Source organism: Rutilus rutilus (assembly GCF_951802725.1).
Source record: "Rutilus rutilus genome assembly, chromosome: 19".
NCBI lineage: Eukaryota > Metazoa > Chordata > Actinopteri > Cypriniformes > Leuciscidae > Rutilus > Rutilus rutilus.
The window spans coordinates 25,226,097-25,252,035 of NC_140232.1; the positions used below are offsets into that span (position 1 = coordinate 25,226,097).

The following is a 25,939-nucleotide window of genomic DNA, read 5'->3' on the forward strand; positions in this document are numbered from 1 at the left end:
ATGGGTATTTTATCTGTATTTTATCATTTTATCAGTATTGGTCAGAATTGTATTTCATTTAGTTTATCCGCCTAGAGCAGTAGTCCGACCACTACTAGAACCTTGTAACCCATTGTACTGAAAATGTAATTTTGAGTGCTATAATATCAAAAAGCGGGACATTTCTGCTTTTAAACCCTCTGAAATATCTTCCTTTGTAAATGCATTATATTAAACACAATGTCTTTTCCTTGCAACCTAAGGCACTATAGTCAAAATGATTGCCTGCATTAATGACAGCATATCATGGAAGCTTTCCACAGATTTAAAGTTATACTTTACCCAGAACAAAACATAAAGTGAGCTCACTGCGTGTGTACTCGTCTGAATTCTGTGAAAAGTTCTAAACTTAGTGTTAAACATCCTCCGGATCTTGCTGTTTTCTTATTTTATGTTACTGATTCACATATCTGCTGCAGGCATTTTTGCAACAGTCGGAAGTTACAGCTTTTAAACTCTGTGTCTTATTAACTGTCCCAAGTACTGTATGCCTTAACGTACATGAGTGTGTATTGGTTAGCTACTTATTCACTTATGGCTGACCAGTCAGGGTTATAACCATAAATACTGACCCTGTCCCAAACGATACCCTCAGCTTTCGCTGTTGTCCTCTGCATCAATACTTTACCAAATCCAGTTCCAATACATATCAATCAATAATGCATTTTTCTAACTATGTCTTTTCCCACCCCAGTCTAAAATATTTTGTCACATGCTTGCTATTACACTCTTCAGGTGAAACCTTGCCTTTGGTCCTGGTAACAAAGGCCACACTGCTGAATTATTGGTTAACAGGAAAGTTTCTTTACTAACAGCTACTGCCTAACTGAGAAGACAGCAGATGACTCCATCAGGTCCTCTTTCAACCCTTAAGGCCAGTTCACACCAATAACTAATGATGTCCACACCAACGCTTTGTTGTGTTTGCTTGTTTTGTCGTCTGCCACTTTAAATGCTCAAGCTCTTCAAAGTCACTTGGCTGTTAATGTTTTTATTGTTCATCAGCTGGAGAACATCCTTCTGAAAGTGATTCCAATGATATTGTTCCTCTGTGTATTGTTATCGTTAAAGCTGTAATGTGACCTTTCCAATATTCTCATTAGAATGATAATTAAAGCTTTATGCTTATCATTATTGTCTATTATTTAGACTCCCTAACTGCTGCTCTGGGAAGAGCATATTTTTTGTAAAAAAAATATAAAAAAACTTGCCTGATATAAGATGTAACTTTTTGTGGTTATAGTTTAAAAGAATTAACACTAAACTATATTGTAGATATTTGCTAAAATAACACTATTTTGTTTAAACCTCCTCTCAGTTTTCCTCCTTCAAGACCCCTTCTTTCCCTTTTTCCCTCTTTCTGCGCAATCTTGGTATTAGTGCAGGGGCAGGGCTTATCGCTCACCCCTCCTCCTACTTTGAAGTGAGAGAGAGAAAAAACAATAGACTTTAATCACTCATGTGGCTACAGCGGAGAAGCTGCCAACCTCTTCTCGAATTAGACTGAGGTTGTGTGAGAGAGAGAGAGACTTTGTTTGTACGTGTTGGGAAACAGCAATTGTGGACTTCTAAAGACAGATCTGTCAGACTGTTTCCACTTTACACGAAAGGACAAAAGGGCACCCTCTGGAAAACCACAAGTGGGAATGCCCTCCAGAGACAGACAGACACGAAAACACACATAGATCCTTCATCACAGGAGCACCAGTTCTCTACAGCCCCGAGTATGTGTGGGCAACCTGGACCGGCATCATGATCTCGCACTACCCGCTGGCATCGCTGCTCCCCTGGCCACCTATCCCACAGTACCTGGACATAGATGGAGAGGGAGGGGTGTCCCTGCAGAGGTACCAGCCACGGTCACCGGAGAGCAGCCCTCGATACTGGGTCAGTCACTTATGTGTGTTGAAGGCTGCTGTGAAGATGTAGCTTCTTGTTTAGTGGTTTGCCTTTATTCGTAACAGCATGTAAATGGACTTTATCTGAGTTGGGCTCTGTTGTTTGGGGATGTGGGATGATAAGAAGAATAAAAATGTAAATGGTCAGTAAACTGACTTGAATTAAACTTAATTTGTGAATGGCTTTTAGTATAAAAGTATAGACTTTTGCATAAAGTCTTAAGCATATAATAATAAAATTGTACTCATGCAGCAGTCTGAAAGTTGCATTTCACATTGCTTGCAATAGTTACGCTTTCTTATTTCATAATTTGTTTTAAAATATAGGCCTACTTCTGACTAATTACATGTAGCCTTTAAGTAGGCTGCTACTTGTTTTAAGTAGCCTACAATCTTTAAGTAGGCTACAACTTATATAGACAACCAGTCCAGACTGATTTAGATGTATGAGCCATGCAACATAGCTCAGTAAATTGTAACGTGTAGGCTATGTGTTTGATTCACTAAAAAAATACTTAGTTTAGGCTACTATATTAAGACATATTAGTCTTAAGATTAAGACATATAAATAATTTGTTCGGTAACCACTCTACACTGGGAGCCTACCGCTTTATGTTTTGGTCCTCCAGCCACTGGTCGCGCTTTATGGTTTTGGTTCAAAGAACCGGCTCATGAGTCATTCATTCGAGAATCGGACTCGAAACTCAACTGGCCGCTCTATGTTCTGCAGTGTAGAATAGATAGGCTAGTGTGGCGATGCCAAGGAAAAACACAGAACTGATCGCCATTCAATTTTTTTTTTTTTTCGTTTTTCTTCTTCTTCTTTTTTTTAAACGGTTTTCTTCTTCTTCTTCTTCTTCTTCTTTTTTTTTGGTAAATGAAACTAAAATTTCCTCAGACAAGTATTCAATAGCAAAAACCTCTTTAAAACAGTTTACTAAAATTTCCTACAAAAACTTTTTTTGGAATGTGAGCCAATCCATTCAAGGAAGCTGAATCATCTTTAGTGAAAAGGAAAAACAACAATGAATGTTTGCCTCAAGAAAGCCCCTAGATTTGTCTGGCCACTACACTGACCAGACGAATTTGTTAAAAGGATGGGGTGTGTGTGGTTGTGTGTAGCCTATGTGGTCGTGGTCATGGTGTGTGGGGGTTTCAGAGCGGGAAAAGCTCCCTCTGTCAGCACTTTTTCAACACTGGAGTTGACCGCTGGTGACTTTGTCTGACCAGCACTGACCAGAACGGTGTGTTTCAATTCAGGGAAACTGTCATTGTATTATACAAAATGAGACTCAGCATTATAACATCGCTGGAGGGAGGGCACAGATTTGGGCAGTAAGGTGGAGTTATAAATTATGGATGCTGAGAGAGGGAAATAGTGGGAATATGTGTGCGAGTGTTTGATAGCTCATGTTAAGTATGGCTTCTTTTTTACAAAGGTAAATGTGTTAACCTAAATAGCAGATTTGTCAACAACAACAAAAAGGTCAGATTTGTCAGAACACTACAGGGGTCTGTAGAAAAGTTAATAGAAAAAAAGTGATACAAATAGAAGTAAAATATAATTGTAAATAAATATGTAATAAACATAAAACGTAGGCAACATAATTCGACATAATAATCAATATGTTCCACTGCCAGTGAGGCCATAGAGAGTTCTCTCATCACTTTAACCTATAGCCTATTTTTTACTAGTATAGTAAAAAAGAAATCTATAAATAATAGTGTAAACTTTTTAGAAAGTAAAAATATTCTAGTTTTATTTACACGCATTTATATTATATTACAGTATAAATTGGTTGAAAACAGCTGCTTAATATTTTTGTGGAATCCACGATGCACTAGCCTACCATTCAAAAGTAATGGCTTAATGAAATTAAATTTGAATAATATTTCACAATATTTTTTTTTTTTTTACTGTATTTTTGATCAAATAAATGCACCCTTGATAAGCATAAAATACATTAAAGCATAAGCCTTGAGATCGATTTCTTTTTTAAGCTAATGAGAAACATAAATGGCACAAATTACTGGTAGTAGCCTATGTAACAGTCATGGAGAATAAGACATATAGAGAGAGAGAGAGAGAGATTCATCCTTATCCAACATCCTGCTTCAAGTCTCTTCCTCTTACACAGGAGAGTTTCCGAGTATTGTTCCTCAGACAGCTTATTGTTTCTCTGACAGTGAGGCCATAGAGAGCTCCCTCGTCACTTTACCCTACGCTCACCCATGGAGTCCAGTCCACACACATATTCAACATAGTTCACACACACATGCACTCATTCACATCCATTCAAACACATTCAATTAAATACCAAACCCACAGATATGCGCACATACATAGACCAACACAAAATGACTTTGTCTCCCACAAACGTCCCACAGCTCTGAAACTCTCATTTCTCGATTATGCCGGGTGGGACCCCCAGCCACCCTTCACCTCAGCCATGACATTCTCACTCCCTCTCACTGTTCCCATTTCCAGTTATCTCGGAATAACTTCACGCGATTATTCTTCCCTTCCACTACTGCTTCTAACTGGAAAACAATTAATCTGCTCATTCAGAGACAAGAGAGAGTTGCATAACGTTTCTGCTTTCACGTGTGTAGCATTTTACGACTTTACTGTACGCGCATATCCTTAACCTGCTTCGCTATACAGTTACAAAACCTGGCTGTTAAATTTTTATATGGCCTTAATGGTCGTTAATGGCTTTGTTTTTGTGGCCTTAATGATGAAGATGGTGGCCAAAGTTCAAGATGCATGGGTCATGACGCTCTTCGTCCCTCCCTGTACATACTAGCCATAAATGCTGATATTGCTGCTGGTTTTCTGCTTGACTCTGCAAAGCCTCGGCACTTGTAGTCAAGTGATCAAGGACTGGGGTCAATGCACTCATATATTCAGCCTAAATGGCACAGTCCTGTTGCTTACATTCACTCTGCAGAAGTCAATATGGGTCAGTATACATTGAGGAAGCTTTGCGCAGACCGCAAGCGCGTGTCTGGAATTATGCTGAATATAGGAATCGCAAACTAAGTATTCTCTGTTTCTGCACCACTTCTCTTTTTGTGATTTTGCTTTAGTGTGTGTTTTTTGAAAGTGACACTTATGGTTGGTTGCTAGTCACTGTTTCCTTGCTTATGTTCAGTGAGTCACTCGTTGGGATGGAGAATTTGATTCAGTAATTCAGTGTCAGTAAGTTGTGTAACTGGTAACAAGAAAGCACAAGGCCTAGAGCTTACATAAGTCATATAGTCATGAATGATGGTTCGTGCTCCAGCAGAGATGTGGTGCTAATGTGGGAAATGCAGGTTCCAATCTGGAAATCTTGTTTCAATCCAATTACCTCTCTCTCACATTGATCATTTATTGTTCCCCCCCTGCTGTCTCCAGAATGCATAAATCAGGGTGGCATAACAATATGGTTGACTTACTGGGGCTGCTTTGAGACTAATCATTTTACATTAAGTTACATACAATTCAAATGCAAACTTAAACATTTGCTTTTCTGTTATGCATTTAACATTATTGTTATAAATTCTTCATATGTTGCAAAGATATATTTCTAGCAAATACCCTTTCAAAAGTTTAAGGTTGGTAAGACTTACGCTCAGCTAGGCTGTATTTAAATACCATAAAAACAATTGAAAATAACTGTTTTGCATTGTAAAATGTAATTTATTCATGTGATTGCAAAACTGAATTTTCAGCAGCCATTATTTCAGTCATCAGTGTCACATGATCCTTCAGAAACTATTCTAATGTAATTTTTTTTTTTTTCAAACAACAACTTTTGAATTGCAGTGTATATGGGATAAATAGAGCTTTTCCTAATATGACATGCTCTTTTAGATGTTGTAGTATTATAATGGATAGCACTCACCATAGATTTGTAAGTTTGCATGACTGCACTATTGAACATTTGGTTCAATGAATATGACAATGGAACATGTTAATAAAGCTGATAATATGACTGCTTTCACCCTCAGTCTGACATGACACCTCAGGCTGAAGTCCGAAGGGGGCAAATCACTCAACTGTGGCAGAAAATGTATAATCCATGTGTTTAGAGCAAGGGATTACATAGGTGTGTGCAAATGTGTGTATCATAAGGGAGCATAACACATGTCTGTGTGTGTGTGTGTGTGTGTGTGTGTGTGTGTGTGTGTGTGTGTGTGTGTGTGTGTGTGTGTTAGAGGTACTGTAAAGATATTGTACTTGCGTATATATGCCTATATGAACTATCATTCTGGGAGGTCTGTGAATCATCTTAGCTGTGGTAGAGGACAGGTGTGGAACCATTCAGGTCACTACAGCAGTTAAACAAACACACACAGCCCTCACACAGCAAAAAAAAAAATAAAAAAAAAAAAAAAATCCCTCCTCCTTCCTACAGCCCCCCATTCATTCCCTCTTTCCTGATCCGTGTCATGTGGCCTGGCTTACTGCCCCCTCTGTCAGAGAGGCAGCAGAAGGAAAAAGAAGGGATGGATGGAGGGGGCTGAGACTCAAGCAGACAAGGTCAGGCCCAGTGATGTTCACTGGCTAAGTTATTTAACTCTCTGATCAGCAAACACACTCTTGACAGACTGAATCAGCAGAATTGCAGTCAGATAGACTGTCTGAGAGAGCTAGACAGTGACAGACAAGTTGTCTGTCTATCTATCTATCTATCTATCTATCTATCTATCTATCTATCTATCTATCTATCTGTCTGTCTGTCTGTCTGTCTGTCTGTCTGTCTATCTGTCGGTCGGTCTGTCTGTTTGTTTGTTTGTCTGTTGTGGCAGATGGTTTTGCCAACGTGGGGGCCCAAACCAGACTGACCACACTGGCTAATTAAAGCTTATTAGCTCTAGGTCAGAGGAGAAGATTAACGACACGCTGCAAACAACTGGCCACCATATTGGTCATTAAAGAATGCCATCCAGGATTATTCCTGTTTTTGACCAATCCGAGAATATAAAACCCATACTTTAATGATTAAAGTCTATCACAGATACTGTCAGGCTCTGTTATTATGATACGCACAGGACAAGATTTTTTTGTTCATCTGAAGGGACTCTTGAGTATAGTAAAGATGTAGTAGCCTATGCACAATAGGCTATGTGTTGTTGTAATTATTTTTTTTATTTTTTTTGGTGAATGGCAACTAATTAAAAACCAGATGACCCAGATGTGTCACATTTATGTAGAAAACATTATAAAAATTGGATTGATAGAAAACACTGCTGGTAAATGACGGAGAAGTTTGCATCACACTGAATAAGAGAGAATGAGAACTAACAAAAGGGAGGGTGACATATTTCTTGGATACAATGTAAAACACTCAAATTACCATTGGAGCATATCATAACTCTTACCAATAAAACTCTTAGCCATAAAATTATTGTTTATTATTATTTTCTCTTGTTGTAGTTGCTAGCAGATTAGCAGAATCGTGTCACACTGCCCTCTACTGGGCATGTAAAACAAAAATATTGAGGTACATAAACACACACGCAGTCACACACACACACACACACACACACACACACACACACACACACTGTTCTCTCCTTCTCTCAGACACATGCGCCATTCAGGAATGACGGTTTCTGGGAAGCGTGTTTTTACGAGAGTCCTTCAAAGTTCCAGCTGTTTGAGGACGCTAAGATTTGTTTTTACCACATATTTCACAATGACAGAGTTTCCACTGTGGCATATATTGCTGATGGTGCTCAGTGGGGAAGATGCTGCTCTCTTCGTTGTTTTGTTTCAGTTTTGTTTCATCTGAAAACCCCAGGAGCTACTCAAGGACTTTCAGTTCTTCATTCATCTCTGTCAGTTGATTACAGTAATGCAAGGTGGAAAAGTTTTAGTAAAAAAATTATAAAAAAAAAGCTTTGGTTTCTTTGGAATGGAGTAACGTTAACGTTACTAGCATACTGTATTGTAGCACACTGCCTACGTAAGCAATAAACAAACAGCCGTGACTTATTCACGATACAGCAAAGCCTCTCGTACCTTATTGCTTTTCTAAAACGGTTACCGCACAATACAAATATTAAAGCCGAAAATGTTTTATTTATGCAACTTTCATGAAGTAAAATCACTAAAAGCCTTCCTTCCGCTGGAAAAAATAGTCCCTGACCGTAAACAGCAACATAAGTTATATACATTATTTTGCCAATAGATGGCGGCAAAGACTGTCTTTATAAGTGAGTCAGTCGGTAGAGAAGACATTTATATTGATAGGACTCAAACTTGTGATCACGGAGAAGGAAGACGCTACTGACAGATGATTAATAACGTTAGGCACGGGAAAACTTAAAACCCTTAACTTCAGCTAACTGTTAAAAGGACAAGATATCGCAGCGGACATTCAAACGTATTTTTAATGAATATAGGACTGACCTGAAGGAAAATGCTATGTCAACTGTAAATGCAGGTACACTTGCTTACTCGATCTCTCACAATACTCTAATATAGCTTCAATGAACAATACCAATGTTTGACACAACAAACATGTTTAAGTTGCTAAGAGTGGTTGCTAGGGGTATTGTGTAGTGATACATAGAATCGCTGGGTGAAGCGGTCATAGCCGTCATGAATAAATCATGAATAAAACACTGCTATTGACCAATCAGAGTCAGGGATTGGGAACTAACCGTTTTATAATATTTTTACAAAACAGACAGTACGCATTAAGACGATATAAGCTACATTGTTGTGGCAACCTCTTTGCATGTTTAATTCAGCAACTTTAGCATAACAAATAGTTATTTAGCATTTTTTTAAACTCATTGTGAGTTTAATTAAGCATTTTTAATTCATCATGCTGAAAATGCAAGGTCAGATGGTATGGAGTGCATTGCATTATGGGATACAGTATTCCATGCAGTGTGCTTTGGCTGTTTACTGCACGTTTTGTTCAATGTTATAGGTCTTTTGCATAGGTCATTTGGGTATTCGATGCATGTGAGGAAATTTGCGTACTTTGAAAAGTGCATAGTGCAGAAAGAGTAGTATGCCAGGAAGTGTAGTGTAGTTTGTTTGGGGTGAGTATGATTTAAATAAAATAATACTTTCATTCAACAAGGATGCATTAAATGGATCAAAGGTGACAGTAAAGTCATTTATAATGTTACAAAAGATTTCTATTTCAAATAAATTATGTTCTTTTGAACTTTCTATTCACCAAAGAATCCTGAATTATAATTTTGTATCGGTTTCCAAAAAAATATAAAACTGTTTTCAACATTGATAATAGTAGGAAATGTTTCATGAGCACCAAAAGACTGAAGACTGAAGTGGCTGCGGAACATTACACTTTGCCATCACAAGAATAAAATTACATTTTAAAATATCTATAAAATAGAAGACAGTTATAAAATTGTATAAAATTACACATTTTTAATGTATTTTTGATCAAATAAATACAGCATAAAGCATTTAAAAATATATATATATGTATATGCTTTTACAAACACATGCAGTGATTTCTGTTGCATAGACTGTGTTGATTTCTGGTGAAGTTGATAAAAGAAAGCAAGCTGCATTATGAAAATGATCACATGGTGTTGTGACAACAAGGGATTGCAGATTCTTGAGAACTGTGAATCACAGATTAAGGTTAACCTTTATCAGACTTCACCGCTGCAAATAACAACGAAGAACTTGTGTTGGCTGGCACGTCATAACACAGAGAGATACGCTACGCCATTGAAGGTCTCCTCCCAGCGCCCTCTAGCTCCAGCTCTCTCTGCCTGCGTCAGCTCAGCTCAGCTTATAATTCTTCTGGTGACGCTAGTGCAACACAGCAGTCCAAAATCTCGTACCTTATTGCTTTTCTAAAACGGTTACCGCACAATACAAATATTAAAGCCGAAAATGTTTTATTTATGCAACTTTCATGAAGTAAAATCACTAAAAGCCTTCCTTCCGCTGGAAAAAATAGTCCCTGACCGTAAACAGCAACATAAGTTATATACATTATTTTGCCAATAGATGGCGGCAAAGACTGTCTTTATAAGTGAGTCAGTCGGTAGAGAAGACATTTATATTGATAGGACTCAAACTTGTGATCACGGAGAAGGAAGACGCTACTGACAGATGATTAATAACGTTAGGCACGGGAAAACTTAAAACCCTTAACTTAGCAGCTAACTGTTAAAAGGACAAGATATCGCAGCGGACATTCAAACGTATTTTTAATGAATATAGGACTGACCTGAAGGAAAATGCTATGTCAACTGTAAATGCAGGTACACTTGCTTACTCGATCTCTCACAATACTCTAATATAGCTTCAATGAACAATACCAATGTTTGACACAACAAACATGTTTAAGTTGCTATAGTGGTTCCTAAGGGTATTGTGTAGTGATACATAGAATCGCTGGGTGAAGCGGTCATAGCCGTCATGAATAAATCATGAATAAAACACTGCTATTGACCAATCAGAGTCAAGGATTGGAACTAACCGTTTTATAATATTTTTACAAAACAGACAGTACGCATTAAGACGATATAGGCTACATTGTTGTGGCAACCTCTTTGCATGTTTAATTCAGCAACTTTAGCATAACAAATAGTTATTTAGCATTTTTTAAACTCATTGTGAGTTTAATTACGCATTTTTAATTCATCATGCTGAAAATGCAAGGTCAGATGGTATGGAGTGCATTGCATTATGGGATACAGTATTCCATGCACTGTGCTTTGGCTGTTTACTGCACGTAGGTCTTTTGCATAGGTCATTTGGGTATTCGATGCATGTACTTTGAAAAGTGCACATAGTGCAGAAAGAGTAGTATGCCAGGAAGTGTAGTGTAGTTTGTTTGGGGTGAGTATGATTTAAATAAAATAATACTTTTATTCAACAAGGATGCATTAAATGGATCAAAGGTGACAGTAAAGTCATTTATAATGTTACAAAAGATTTCTATTTCAAATAAATTATGTTCTTTTGAACTTTCTATTCACCAAAGAATCCTGAATTATAATTTTGTATCGGTTTCCAAAAAAATATAAAACTGTTTTCAACATTGATAATAGTAGGAAATGTTTCATGAGCACCAAAAGACTGAAGACTGAAGTGACTGCGGAACATTACACTTTGCCATCACAAGAATAAAATTACATTTTAAAATATATATAAAATAGAAGACAGTTATAAAATTGTATAAAATTACACATTTTTAATGTATTTTTGATCAAATAAATACAGCATAAAGCATTTAAAAATATATATATATGTATATGCTTTTACAAACACATGCAGTGATTTCTGTTGCATAGACTGTGTTGATTTCTGGTGAAGTTGATAAAAGAAAGCAAGCTGCATTATGAAAATGATCACATGGTGTTGTGACAACAAGGGATTGCAGATTCTTGAGAACTGTGAATCACAGATTAAGGTTAACCTTTATCAGACTTCACCGCTGCAAATAACAACGAAGAACTTGTGTTGGCTGGCACGTCATAACACAGATACGCTACGCCATTGAAGGTCTCCTCCCAGCGCCCTCTAGCTCCAGCTCTCTCTGCCTGCGTCAGCTCAGCTCAGCTTATAATTCTTCTGGTGACGCTAGTGCAACACAGCAGTCCAAAATCTGACCGTAAATCTCCCTATACATACACAGAACGGGCTACGGCTGCATTTGCTTCATCCCTCAGGTTTTTGCGAGCGCCTTTGGCATTGTAGACATGATAACTGGCCCGTCGGTCAGGTACAATGACGACAGGCACATAGAGTTGGGAGGCTGCAGGCAGGAAGTGGGAGATTTCCTGGAATGTGTGTTTTTTCCCCCCACAGTGGTGCAATAACAGTGCTCTCGTTACTCATGTCGATGTGCTCCATAGCTTCACAGGCCCTGTGTGTATGTGTGTGTGTTTACGTGTGTGAGTCCACCACAGGAGGAGAGACTGACTGGAGACTGTGATTGTACTCCAGGGAGGTTTAGACTCGGTATGTCTCTATTGGTGTCGACAGGACAGATATCCTCAGCCTCCCTATTGGGGTCTAAACATGCCCCCTAAGATTCCCTTTAAGCCTGTTTCCAAAGCCCACCCCCCATGCCTCCCCACCTGAAACTAAACACCAGGAAAACACAAATGAAACATTTTGTGTCATGAAGAGTGTATAGATTGGTCAATTAAAGGGATAGTTCACACAGAAATGAGAACTATGCCATCATTTACTCACCCTGCCTTGTTTTACCAAAACTGAATGATTTTTTAATTTTTTCACAGAGCACAGATGGGGGTGTTAGGCTGCATGTTCATGCTGCTCTTTTCCACTCAATGAAAGTGAATGGTAAAAAGGGCCTGTTACGCTTCAAACAAGACAAAAGTACCATAATAGTGGTCCATCACATAAAAACAAATGATGCTGATGTCAAATCTGGTGTGAGATGTATTGACGCACCTAAATTTACTTAAAACACACAACTCACACACTAGTTTATTTAATTTATACGTGTACATATACTCTAATAATAACATTTTCACATTTTCGTTTCTCAGAAAATCATTTAACAAAAAAAAAAAAAAAAAAAAATCAAGGGGAATAAATGATGATAAAATTTTAATTTTGCAAAACCATTGCTTAAACAGGTTGCAGATTAGTGATCGATCAATTTTTCAATAACCACCTCCTAACCTTTTACAAAGTTCCCACACCTTTTGTGTAATCAGTGTGTTTCCTTTAGAGATTGGCATCACTATGATGTAGTGGTGTTGTGCTTTTATTTCATATAGATACACACTATCTCTATTCCCTAGGGCTATAGTTGTGTATGAGATCAGAGGTGTGTGTGTGTGTGTGTGTGTGTGTGTGTGTGTGTGTGTGTGTGTGTGTGTGTGTGTGTGTGTGTGTGTGTGTGTGTGTCTGTGTGTGTGTGCGTCAGCCGGGTCCAGCCCAAGCGCCTGCCATTTGTCAGGCCTTGTTGTTGTGCACTGCAATGACATCACTCCCTTTTGAGAGCAAACAGCTGTCCCTTGAGGGGGACCAAAAGGTCACGACCTCTCCCACTGCTCCTCCACGCTTCCCAGAACCCCCGAGGAACAGCCGAGCAAAGGACACCCAGTCAGACCGGCCTGGGAACTGGAGCAGATCCCAGAGAATGAGGGTTTTCCCTCTGAAGCCCCACTGCCCTCGCTGACCAGCCTTCTCTGACCTGAACACGAGGGGGTCTCTGCTTAAACACACTTCACTTTACTGAATTTGTTGTGACTGTAGACAGCTAATGGTGCATGGAGGTTAGGGTGAGTTAGTGTGGTTTGAGGGAGTCGTGTGATAGGTTGTCAGGTTTCTCCCGTGGTTACTTGCACGCACTTTTACTAATACAATCTTGGTCCTGCTTTCCAGAACATTAACCACAGTCTAGGGCTGCATCCGAAAGCTTAAAAATGCTGCTTTCGGAGAATGCATTCCAAGGTAGGAAGGCATCAGGGCAGGTCCGAATCCAATGTTAGCTTCACTTCCTGTCTCCTGAGATACCTTCATCTGTTTGATTTTTGAAGGCAGCAGATGTATGACAGTTTGTGTATAAATTGACCAACGGTTTCCACTTTTTTTATGTCATTTCTAATGAGAAATTACAATTGTAATTTTCTAGTAATCACCAAAGATCTCTCTTTTTTGCTGTAGATCATTAAACCGTTATGTTGCCTCAGAAGTCTGTCCGAAATCAGTTTCATGAAGTACCTTCGTGTGCAAACGCTGCTGCAAAGTCATTAAAGCAGTGAGGCAACAAGTCAGGTGCCTACATTTTTGGATGCAGACTCCGTCTAGGATATTTACCACAGGGAATGACTATAGCGCTTGACTAAATTCCATGTCAATGGAAATTATTGATTGTTTGCTCTTCTTGGACTAGACTTTTTGGTTTTATTTGGAGGGCGCCTTCAGAAGCAACCTTTAAAAATACCATATAAAACTAAAGTGAATTATTTATCGTTATTGACTTTTTAAGTAGATTCTTCGAACATAGGGGGGAAAATAGTTCTGATGTTCTTCAGAACAGCTTTTTGTAAAATATAATTGTATCTAAATTTTATGTATACATTTTCTTAATTTTGATTTGAACTGTTTCATCAACTCCAAATAAATCAGAAGACATAGGACAAAAAAAAAAAAGCAAACTTTAGGAAAAAATTGCTAACTGGCTAATTGAGATGCATAGAAAATTTTTTAAATATATTAATCTAGTAAATTTCTGTTAGTGTTTTACTAGTTAGGTTACTTCTAAAACATTTATAATTCTTAGTAAAAGTTCATTATTAATACATATCAAAAGTTGTATCTGTTAATATTATTTAATGGACCTGAACTAACAATGAACAGTTGGATTTTTATTAATGTTACAATAAAGATTTATAATACTGTTGCTCATTGTTAGGTAATTTTAGTTAATGAATTAACTAATGCAACCATATTGTAATACCATTATTTCTGACTGGCTTTTTCATATGCACATCTACACCCAAAATCAAGCCCATGGTCGTATACTATCGCCACTCTCTCCTGTGTTATTCTTTTAGTTTAAACATTCTCTGCTGAATGGCTAAATGGAATAGTCAATCTAATATAAACTTTAAATGTTTGTGATTGAGCAAGATTGCCCGTAAAATATGTTTATCTTTGAGGAAGTACTTCTTGAATCTGTCTTCATAAAACTAGCCCTTGACATTTATGATCTCACCACTGGCCTTGTTAAGATAGAACTGAAGGACAAAGAACATTGAACAGCTTTCTATTGTGCTCCCCACTGTGGCTGCTTGAATGATCACACTGATTCTTTATGGCAAAGCTTACATGTAGACGTATGAGAACCCAAGTGTGTTTGTGTGTGTGTGTGTGTGTGTGTGTGTGTGTGTGTGTGTGTGTGTGTGTGTGTGTGTGAAGGCCCACATGACACTTGCTCATTTCATCCAGGTTCCTGCGATAATACAAATGAAAATCCAGACGTCCTGCACATAAGGGATAAAAGGGAAAATCCCTTCTAGACAATACAGCGTCAGCCTTCCTCATATTGTCTCTGAGTTAGGGCTGTAACCACCATAGACGGTGAGGGGGGCATATCCCTCCCTCTCCTCAGTAATTAAAAATGGCCAAATTGTTCCCTCAATATTTGATATTCCTGGTGCTGCTTTGCTGCACCCCATTACTCTCCACTTTGGTGTTGTTGGGATGTTTTTAGGCTGTTCTGTCTCACCGGTCTAACAGCGCTTGTCAATGTCAAAGTGATTGATATGGCTATAGTCAGATCAAAGAAAGTGGGCTTTACTGTACACAGAAGCCAAATATGAATTATAGCTTGATGCTTCCGTTTTAACAGGGAAAGAGAGCAAGGTAAGATGTACTGAACATAACAATTGTAACATAACAATATAAATATAACAACTGTTTTTCAATAGTAGTAATATTAAATGACCGACAGTAATATAGTGATAGCCTACTAAACTTTTTTTTTTGGTCAAATTTAGCTGTTTTTAATTTAGAAAGTTTATAAAAATACCATTACACCAACCACAAAAAAAGAAGAAGATCCAAACATCAGAAACAGCCGATCTTGTCGTTTTAAAGATTAAAAAAAAATTCACCTTTTATTACAATAGCATGATGATAATTATTATCATATTCTTAAGTAACTACAGTCATGAGTCCTTTTAATGAATTGGTCACCTAATATTCCACCATACAATAATTGGCCCACATATGGCACTGACTTTTGACCTTTTGGGAGTTTGACAGCTGCATTCATTCACCATCCATTATATGAAAAATAAATAAAGTAATGACTAAATAAAAAATTAAACAGCTTTAACATTCTGCTAAACATCTACTCATGTTTCACAACCGTACGATTTCGGTGCCACATGAAGGTGAATAGATGAAGACAGATTTGATTAAAATTTTTTGCATGCACTGTCACATTAAATTCTCTGGCATTTATTTTGTTATTATATACTATATTATTATTATTATTGTTATTTTTATTCTATATTATTATATACACAATATTACATAATAATAAAAAGAAATATAAATCAAACGACTAAAGAAGGGAGGGAGGGAGAGGGAGCGCAGTGGGCGGAGTTGTGTCATTTACTGAGCGGGGGTGGACGGCAGAGCAGAGGGAGAGAGAGAGAGAGAGAGAGAGAGAGAGAGCGCGAGCGAGCACTGGCAGCTTGAGGCTCCATCCGTGACGGACTATGTGTGTGCGCTGAAGGAGGACAATCCACATAGGATAGCTCTGCGTAGCCTACTATACTTGAAAACGTTTGACCCTTTCTCTCTGGACTTGGGCTGTGTTCTAATGCCGCTACCGGACGATGAGAGAGGCCCTCACCATGAAATTCGCTTGGAAAGCTAAAATGGTAAGAAGTTGCGTTTGCCTCCTGCCACACTGTTGATTTTGCGGCTTTGAGCTTCTAGAGAGAAAGAGGGGAGAGGGAGAGGGAGAGGGAGAGGGAGAGGGAGGGGGAAAGAGAGCTTGGAGTGGAGGATAAAGAAAGAGTTTGGAGGAGGAGGAGGGCGTGGGGAATACAAATAATGCTTTTAGATTATATTTTACTGCAATACTGTATCGCACTCGTCTGTTTACCACACACGCTGGCTTTGGATCTGATCGGCTCCATGTAGGCGGAGGTTCCCGTTAGTTTCTCACTCTAGAAATACTTCCACTGTTGTGATGAACAGCCTCCAGGCTCTGCAGACGAAAAACAAAAGAGGACAGATGGGCTTAAACCCACTTGTTATTGTTGTTATCATCGGTGAGGGATTGTTTCTCATGGACTTTGGGGTTGTGTTGTTTTTGTTTGCAGGCTAGGGGGTTGAAAACGTCTCTGTTTGTGATGATAACGGTCAGCATCCTTTCATTGTTTGTTTACAGGAGTTTTAGGGACCTAAACAAAGTGCTCAAATGTCCCACAGCCATCTGTGTAATGCTTTTTCAGGACTTCAATTATTGTTTATTAAAACATAGAGTCTATTTTATGTGTTATTAGGACAACTTATCTGACCACACAAAGTATCATAGTCAATTTTAATTGACCAAGTTTATTAACTTTATTCGTATGATTGTTTATCAGACCACAAAACAGGCTTATATTTACATATTATGAAGATGCTTTCTATGCATTCATCAGTTTGTATGTTCCATGGGAGTTTGGAACAGGCATTGCTATAAAAATACATTTAAATCAGTAAAATATTATATTGGGCAAATATTTATAAAATATGGTTATTAATAAAATAATAATAACAACCCAGTAAAATAATTTACTAAACAATAGAATAAAATGTAATAAAATTAACTAGTTAAAATAAACCCGATAAATGAAACTGATAAACCTGACTTCATAGAGCTCCCATCTACTCTGATGTACCACATGTGGTCACAAATACTAGTACTCAGCTTGTTTTATTTCAGAAAAAAACTATTTTGTTTCCTCATATGTAGTCCCACCCTCTCCAATATCTGCTTGTGCCGCTGAGCTGGCTTTAAAAGCCGCTTTGGAAAACATTTCATCCAGTACAAAGGAGCAGCACAGTGCATAGACTATGGACTCGGCAGGGTCCGGGCAGCGGGTATGCAGACCTCCTACCATTGTTTTTGAGTGCAAACTGCATGACTCATCCAGCTGAGTATTTATCTGAACGCACTGTACAGGAAACGGCCCGGAAAATAAAGACAGACTGATCCGCTTCATTCCAGGGACAGTTACTCTTTCAACTGCATAAATCTGCAGACCTAGTCTGGATGTGCTGCAATAGTGAAAAGACTCAGTAGGCCGATGTTTTAAATGTCAAGGTTGATTACTTTGAAAGTAATGTACAGATATGTTCTTTTAAAACTATTGAAGCATTATAGAAATACATACTTACACCCATAACTAACTGTTCGAGATTGGAGGGTACCGAATAAGTTAAAAAAATCGTCATTGAAAAACCCAGAGTTTTACTGAGGGTCACAAGAGAGCTGAATACACTTGTTGGAGCGATATAGCATGGCTTTGGCTGGATTCACATAGAAATACACGCTTGGCAATAAGGTCTTCTGACTTTCACAGTGATTCCAAGGACAGGTCCATAATTCCATAGTGCAGCCTGACTTTTTCTAGACTTCTGGAATCTTTTTGGAAAAAAGTCTGGTGATGTCGTTAGTGAAACGGCAATATTTCACACATTCATTTAGGTAATAAATGTTTGTGTGCATTAAGGTTACAGTTTATAAAATATCTAAGCATCTGTGTTCATTCCCACAGTCTCCTAAGTATGCACTGCAAAACAATTTTCAGATAAAAATGTCTTGAAATTGCATAAAAATAGTAAGAATAGTTTTTAGAGAAAATGTCTTAAATGTGAATACTTTTGTCTTGTTCATTTGGCAGTTTTCACTCGTTTAAAGCATACATTTTTTGTCTCCTTTTCTAATTTATTTGCACTCATAGGTCATTTGTCTTTAAAGTGGGCATAGAAGGAAAATTGTCTAAATGTATGTTATTGACCTTATTGTGAACGATTCATCCATGCATGTTTTTAATTCATTTAAAAAAATAAAAATTTAAATTTTTTTTAATTAAAATGTCTTAACTGGATCTTCCAGTGAAACGGCAGACTTCTCTCTGCTGATGTATGCAGGACTTCTCCAATCATTTGGCTTCATACAGTAAAAAGTTTCAAAAAGTTTACACACCCCTCGCAGAATCTGCAAATTGTTAATGATTTTATCAAAATAAGAGGGATCATACAAAATGCATGTTATTTTTTATTTAGTCCTGAATAAGATGTTTACCAATAGTCCACAAGACAAACAAATTTGCTGAATTTATAAAAATGACCCCGTTCAAAAGTTTACACACCCTTGGTTCTTAATACTGTGTCGTTACTTGGATGATCCACAACCTTTTTCTTTGTTTTGTGATGGTTGATGTTTGAGTCCCTTGTTTGTTCTAAGTAGTTAAACTGCACAATGTTCTTCAGAAAAATCCCTCTTATTTTGCTAAAAATAATTAATTTGGCTGATTCTGCAAGGGGTATGCAAACTTTTGAGCACTACTGTAAACCCCAACCCTTCCTTTTCACTCACATGTACGTCACAACATCGAAGAAAAGATCTGACTTTAATGGAGATGATAGACAGAGATATTTTGAATCTGAGAGACGATGCAGGGTTTCACATATCACAGCTCTACTTTATTGTTATTGACTGAAGAGGGCAGAAATGATCGAAATCCTCTATCTGACAGTTTAATATGAACGTTAAGCTGTGCACAGCCTGAAAGACTCCACTCACCCAGACACTTAATGCTGGTCATCACATTATACTCTTTGTATTTGTGTGCGTCTGTCTGAGAAAGCATATGAGTGTGTATGTTTATAGACTTCTCTGAGTTTGGTTCTTGAACTCCAAGGCTGGATGAAGAAATCCTTCCCTATTAAGAATCTGTAAAAGCTCTTAGGCTGATTTTTTTTTTAAAACCCCATGCCAGCTCTGATCTCATTTCTTGTCTCTCCCCCTCTCCCTGTGTCTCCTTCCTCCAAATGAGTTATCATTTTCTCTCCTCCACACACCCTATCATGTCTGTCAGTCTTTTGATACTAAAATTTAAAGCCAGGGTTCCTGTTTATGCCGAACTAAGACATATTGTTCCCCCATTTTAGTCCACAAAATTCCAAAATGGTGTAACGTTGATTGTTTTCTCCCTCTTCAGAGCTCTGTGCAGGACTGGGGAGAGGAGGTCGAGGAAGGAGCCATATACAACGTGACGCTAAAGCGGGTTCAAATCCAGCAGGCGGCTAACAAAGGCGCAAGATGGCTGGGGGTGAGCGGAGGCCTTTGATCTGAATGCACTTCCACTCTTATTTAAAGAAACACTTCAGCTGCCCATGCTGGGCCGGCCAGACAGTAGGGCATATTAAGGGTGACCATTTAAAGCTTTTTATGGTTTACGGAAGTATTTTATTTGTGGGGTTCTTATAGTGTTCTAGTCATTAGTCTTCATGGTTAGAGCGTTGCAAGAAAACACATGAAACTTTATATAGGGATGTTTGTTTGGTAAAAGCTGGGTTAAAGGGATATTTCACCCAAAAATGAAAATTCTGTCATCATTTACTCACATTCATGTAATTCCAAACCTGTATGACTTGCTTTATTCTACACAAAAGAAGATTGATTTATTTTTAAAATGTTTTTCAATCATGTTGTTTTGGACCCCATTGGCTTTCATTGTATGGACAAAAACAGTTCTTTAAAATACCTTCTATGTGTTTTCCTCAATGTTATAGCTATTTATCATAGTGACAGGAAAACATTAAACTCAGTTCTCTGTTGCAAATGTTTTCAACCCAAAATTTGCTTTATGAGCTTCAAGGTTTATACAACATTGTTATTTTATGAAGCCATGCTGTTATGGCTCCGTTCCGAATTACGGCGGTGAATATGGTATAATCTGTTGCTTTAACCTTGAATAACTTTTTCCATATTGTCAACACCCTTCTGAAAACAAAGCACTTATGAGCTGACGTGATTTCCATAGAGCTTTAGTTTGTTGTAACACAGATGTTTCTACATTGTAAAAAAACAGTTCATTCAATGATGAATCATTTCATAAATATGACATTCATGATAATGCTGATTTCAAAAGAAAGTTCACTTTACAGTAATCATGCTGTAAAAATTGGAATGCAGATTTGATTGACGTTGATGTTAGAGAGGTCACGGTGCTTAATGTTTGACCTAGTTTTCACATCATTTGTTTGTCTAAAAGGTTAGTATTCTTGCTGTTCCACTGAAACAGTGTAAGTTTTATGTATTATTCCAGTTTTAGTTTGAGTTTACATTTACATTTAGTCATTTAGCAGACGCTTTTGTCCAAAGCGACTTACAAATTAAGACTAAATTAAGCGAGTCATCGTGAAGAGGTAAGAAACAACGCAGGAAGTGCTCAAAATACGAAGTTCAGGCATTGTTCAGAGTAGCATAAGCCTGATAAGAGAGGATTTAAAGGAAAAAGGAGAATTTTTTATTTATTTTTTCCCTGATATTCTCTTGCGGTGATCAGCTTAGCAAGTAGAAATGCCCATCTTGGCGAGGTATTAACTTAAACACAGTCGGTTAAGATCTACAGGAATCCACACAGTCTTGGAAGACATGGAAATATCAGGGAATTTCAGTTAACTATAATAACTATAATATTCACCTTTTTGTGGCCAACTTTTAAATCACATAGGCCTGTTTCTTGTGTGAACCACACAACCATTGTATTTTTCAACTAATGAAGCATTTTTAAAAAGTCTGCCGACTTTCCAGCGTGTCTCAGAGAGGGAGGAGGAGGATTGCTCTGATTAAAAGCAGATTGTAGAGTTTCCTGTTGTAGCGTGCTTGCAGTACCAAGGTCCCATTCTTTGCCCTGTTTATTTCTGCTTTTCTCCCTCTGTTTCTCTGCACGATACTTGGATGCGCGATTAAGAATTGAACTGATTTTATATTTCTCTCGCTGTATTTTTCTCTCCTTTTGCTTTGCTGTCTCAGGCAGAGGGCGACCGCTTGCCCCCAGGTCACACGGTCAGTCAGTTGGAGACGTGTAAGATCAGGAGTATCCGGGCGGGGACACTTGAGCGATTGGTGGAGACACTCCTCACAGCGTTCGGTGATAATGACCTGACCTACACCAGCATCTTCCTCTCCACATACAGGGCCTTCGCCACCACACAGAATGTACTGGAGTTGCTGCTGGACAGGTGTGTACACTTGTGTGCATGTTTATGTGTTCATACACATCATAAATGTCAAGAGAAACCTGCGTGCATTCGGACTGGCTGTTTTGAATGCTCACGTTTGCGTACATGCAAGAGCCTTGCGGTGATCAGCTTAGCAAGTAGAAATGCCCATCTTGGCGAGGTATTAACTTAAACACAAGATCTACAGGAATCCCACAGTCTTGGAAGACATGGAAATATCAGGGAATTTCAGGCCTGACAAAATGTCTTGGAAATGAATAAAAAGTTATTGAAGTTTATACAGTCAATAATTTTTTTTTTTTTGGTTTTGTTCAGTTCTAAGTATTTCCTCCATTGAGATTACTTTTTGTGAAAGTGATCTTTATAAAATGATTTTCAAAAAGGTTTTCAATTTTTTTTTTACATTTTAAACTTACTTTAGTGTCTAATGTTGCTGTTTGAACATGAAAGTTACAAAGCACAAAGTCACTCCAAAGGGAGTTATTCTCCATATCATTAAGCATTGTTCCTGAACTTCTGAAACGCCTTGATTGCAGTCTTGTATCTTCTACTGGGAACGTACACGCCACAATATTCCTCATTTAAATAATTCCCACCCAAGGCATATGCAAAAAAAAAGAAAAAGGGGCGAGCCCGGGTTGAGTTGCGTTAGTAGTGTGTAGAAACTTCCAGTTATGGTAAGGGGCGTGACATTTCTGAAACAGGCTTGAATCACAACCAATCACAACACACTGGTCCAGCACATTGCGTTTTTCGTAAGGAGGGGCTTTAGAGACCAGAACTAAACAGAGCGTTACTGACAGACTTTGGAAGAGAGGTGCTGCAACAATGTACATTTTTTAACAATATGGGTTTTTTGAAAATTCAAGCATGAAAACTTATTCTTTTAAACCCCAAAAACAAAATCAAGAATTTGTAAAAGGGCATTATAGGTCCTCTTTAAAAATGCATAGCTAGTCATTGCAAATGTCTAGAAAAGTCATGGAAATTATATCATGGTAATTTATTTGTCTGAAAATGTGGGAATCCTAAATCTAAAATCTATGCATTAATTTGACTTTACTTTCATACCTGATATTTTATACTTTATTTTGGGTTCTTATAAAGTGGTTACTCCCTTCACCATTTGTCAGCATGCTCACCAGCTGGTTTCTCTCTTCTTTTACAGGTATGGCAGTTTTGAGGATTGTGAGGGGGAGCGTAACCAGTGTCAGACTGGAGAGAGCAGAGGCGCTGTGAGAACGTGAGTGTCTTCGTCGTGGTTATCTGTGCTGTTGTATCTGCAGTGACTTCCGGCAGCTCTTGTGTTTGTTGTTTCATTTCCATAGAAGCTTGAAATAGAGGTCAAACTCTGTGCTATTGTGTGTATGTGAGTTTGGAAGCGATTAGAAATAAAAGGGAACTAATGAATAGTGTTTGGTTGCTGCATGAATCACAGCATTGCATTTAAAGTGTACTATGGAAGATTCCCTCACTAGTTTGCGCCATCTGGTTTTATACAAACATCTATGTGTTATTTTTCTTTTTTTCCCAGCGCTTTGGCCTCTATTCTGAGAGCCTGGTTGGATCAGTGTCCAGAGGACTTCCAGGAACCTCCATCATATCCGAGTTTGCATCGTGTGCTGGGTTTCCTGCAGAAGGCCATGCCGGGCTCAGAGCCAATGCGCCGGGCTCAGAGTCTGCTGGAACAATTGCGTGTCCAGGCCAGTCTAGAGAATGAGTCTGAAGGCAAGTCATATCCGGATTAATTATTTTATCCATACCTCTATTGAACTTTATACCTCCTTTGTCTATTCATGTTTGTTCTGTCTTCTTGTGCATACAAAAACACCTGCTGTCCATTTGTTGCAGGAGGCTTTCAGTACACCAACCCATTCTGCCTTGGGGAAGATGAGGAAGTTGAGATCGATTTGCAAGAGGACTTCTTCTCCTTCGAAGTTGACCTTGTAGCAGAGCAGCTGACCTATATGGATGCGGTGAGCGAGAAAGCTGTATATAGTAATGATGCAAACTTTATTTTGCACATTCTTTGACTCAAGCAATGAAATATTTCCTTTCTTCCACAGCTGCTATTTAAGAGAGTGGTTCCTCATCACTGTTTGGGCTCTATCTGGTCTCAGCGTGATAAAAAGGACGGCAAACAGAGCGCGCCCACCATACGTGCCACCATCACCCAATTTAATGCGGTAACAACGTGTGTGGTCAGCACCATCCTTCGCCAGCGTCAGATACGGCCAAATTTGCGTGCTCGCATTATCCAGCGCTGGATTGACATTGCACAGGTGCATAACCCAACACACAGACACGCTTGAATGGTCCCAATATAACTTAAAGCTCATGTTCAAACTTTTCGACCTCTGGTTCTTTAGAACTGCAGCACTTTAGTGTTGCGTGATTTTCTAGCAACACTTTAGATTTCCTGGCAAAGATAAAGCCTGATGTTGATCTGTAATATATTTTTTTTAAAGGCATTTACCATTCTCTGTGCATTTGGGTAAAGAGTTACACCTAATCTATGTCTTTGTAAGACATAACTGTATTAGATTAGATCTAGATAAACCAAAGTAGACATAATAATGTCATTCAGCCTCCCAAAAGATTTCTGATAAAGTCTAATTAGGCCCATTTGTAACAGAAAATGTGTAAATATGGATTAACTTTCTCAGGAGTGTCGCATTCGTAAGAACTTCTCGTCTCTGAGAGCCATAGTGTCGGCGCTGCAGTCCAACCCCATCTACAGACTGAAGAGAACGTGGGCCTCTGTTGCCAAGTAAGTTCTGTCAATAAACAAGCCTGTCAGTCTTTATTTTTAAACACTATATAGGCTGCTAAAATTATTCGTATCATTTTAATAATATTGGTTATGTTTACCAGTTATGTTATGGTTACTAGTTGTGTGTCTAGATGGATATATACTACCATTTAAAAGTTTGGGATCATTATTACTATTTTTTTATTTATTTATTTATTTTAAAGACATTTTTATTCAGCAAGGATGCATTAAATTGATAAAAAAATTACAATAAAGACATTCACAATGTTAGAAAAGATTATTATTTCAAATTAATGTTTTTCAAGCTTTCTCTTCTATCAAAGAGTCCTGAAAAAATACTGTATTACAATCTGTATCAAACTTCATTAAGCTGCACAGCCATTTTCAACATTGATAATAATAAAAAAAATGTGTATTGAGCAGCAAATCTGCATATTAGAATGATTTCTGAAGGATCATGTGACACTGAAGACTGATGATGAAAATTCAGCTTTGCATCACAGGATTAAATTACATTTTAAAATAAAATAAATTGTGACACAAATTCACTGGTTTAACTGTATTTGATCAAATAAATGCAGCCTTGGTGAACATAAGAATCTTCTTTAAAAAAAAAAAACAAGCCTTACTGATCCCAAACTTTTGAACGGTTCTTTTATTAAGAATGGCATTCATAATCTCAAATTGTTTTTATTCCACTATGCTACATTAGAGACAGCATGCAGATGTTTGAAGAGCTTTCGGATATCTTCTCTGACCAGAATAATTACCTTACAAGCCGAGAACTGCTAATGAGGGTGAGCTCACACACGTGGAAATGAATGAGAGCATTCACAGTTCTGGTTATGTTGTGTTTTCTTTGCAGTTAGCGTTCACTAATAAGGCACACGTGGAATCAGATTTACATGATTTAAAAAAAAAAGATTAAAATCTCTTGCCATTTATGTGTTTGTTTATTATGTCTTTAGGATAATTTGATTATGCTTTTGGCTACCAACAAAAGTGTAAACTCAAAACATTTAACTAAAAAAAAAAAAAAAACGTACAGAAAATCCTGCCAATTCCTTCTTGGCTTGCTAAAAACTAATGACATATCTCTGATTTTCAGGAGGGCACCTCAAAATTTGCCAGTCTTGACAGCTGTGCCAAAGACCACCAGAAAAGATCCCAAAAGAGACTGCAGTTGCAGAAAGAGATGGTGAGTTAGTAAAAAAAAAGCCCCCAAAGATAGTATGCATATGTACTTTATTTGAGAGCAAGAGTTAAAGTGTTAAATATTGTGTGTGAAAAAGTATCATGTTAGCTTGAAGCTGACAAAAATATACATAACTATATTGTTTCCAGGGTGCCATGCAGGGGACGATCCCATACCTGGGCACGTTTCTCACCGATCTGACCATGCTTGATACAGCACTGCCTGACCAAGCGGAGGTGAGTAAGCGGTTCATCCACCAGTAAAAGAAAACCTCATAAAGAATTAAATCTGGT

The 25,939-nt window shown here is 38.0% G+C and overlaps 1 protein-coding gene across 2 annotated transcripts in view; it reads left to right on the plus strand.

Moving 5' to 3' along the window:
* The first annotated feature begins 1,483 nt into the window (after nucleotides 1-1,483).
* The window catches only part of rgl1 (ral guanine nucleotide dissociation stimulator-like 1), a 29,155-nt gene continuing 4,699 nt past the window's right edge, over nucleotides 1,484-25,939 (plus strand). Inside the window, exons 1-11 of one of the 2 annotated variants that reach the window (XM_084389684.1) lie at nucleotides 1,484-1,926; nucleotides 19,650-19,760; nucleotides 21,470-21,678; nucleotides 22,847-22,921; nucleotides 23,213-23,406; nucleotides 23,530-23,654; nucleotides 23,745-23,960; nucleotides 24,345-24,448; nucleotides 25,164-25,248; nucleotides 25,560-25,649; nucleotides 25,796-25,882. In XM_084389684.1, coding sequence (XP_084245810.1) covers nucleotides 1,792-1,926; nucleotides 19,650-19,760; nucleotides 21,470-21,678; nucleotides 22,847-22,921; nucleotides 23,213-23,406; nucleotides 23,530-23,654; nucleotides 23,745-23,960; nucleotides 24,345-24,448; nucleotides 25,164-25,248; nucleotides 25,560-25,649; nucleotides 25,796-25,882 — 1,431 coding nt within the window. In that variant the 5' untranslated portion in view covers nucleotides 1,484-1,791. Of the gene's footprint in view, nucleotides 1,927-16,060; nucleotides 16,311-19,649; nucleotides 19,761-21,469; nucleotides 21,679-22,846; nucleotides 22,922-23,212; nucleotides 23,407-23,529; nucleotides 23,655-23,744; nucleotides 23,961-24,344; nucleotides 24,449-25,163; nucleotides 25,249-25,559; nucleotides 25,650-25,795; nucleotides 25,883-25,939 lie in introns of those variants that run through there. The other variant, XM_084389685.1, reaches the window with a different exon arrangement.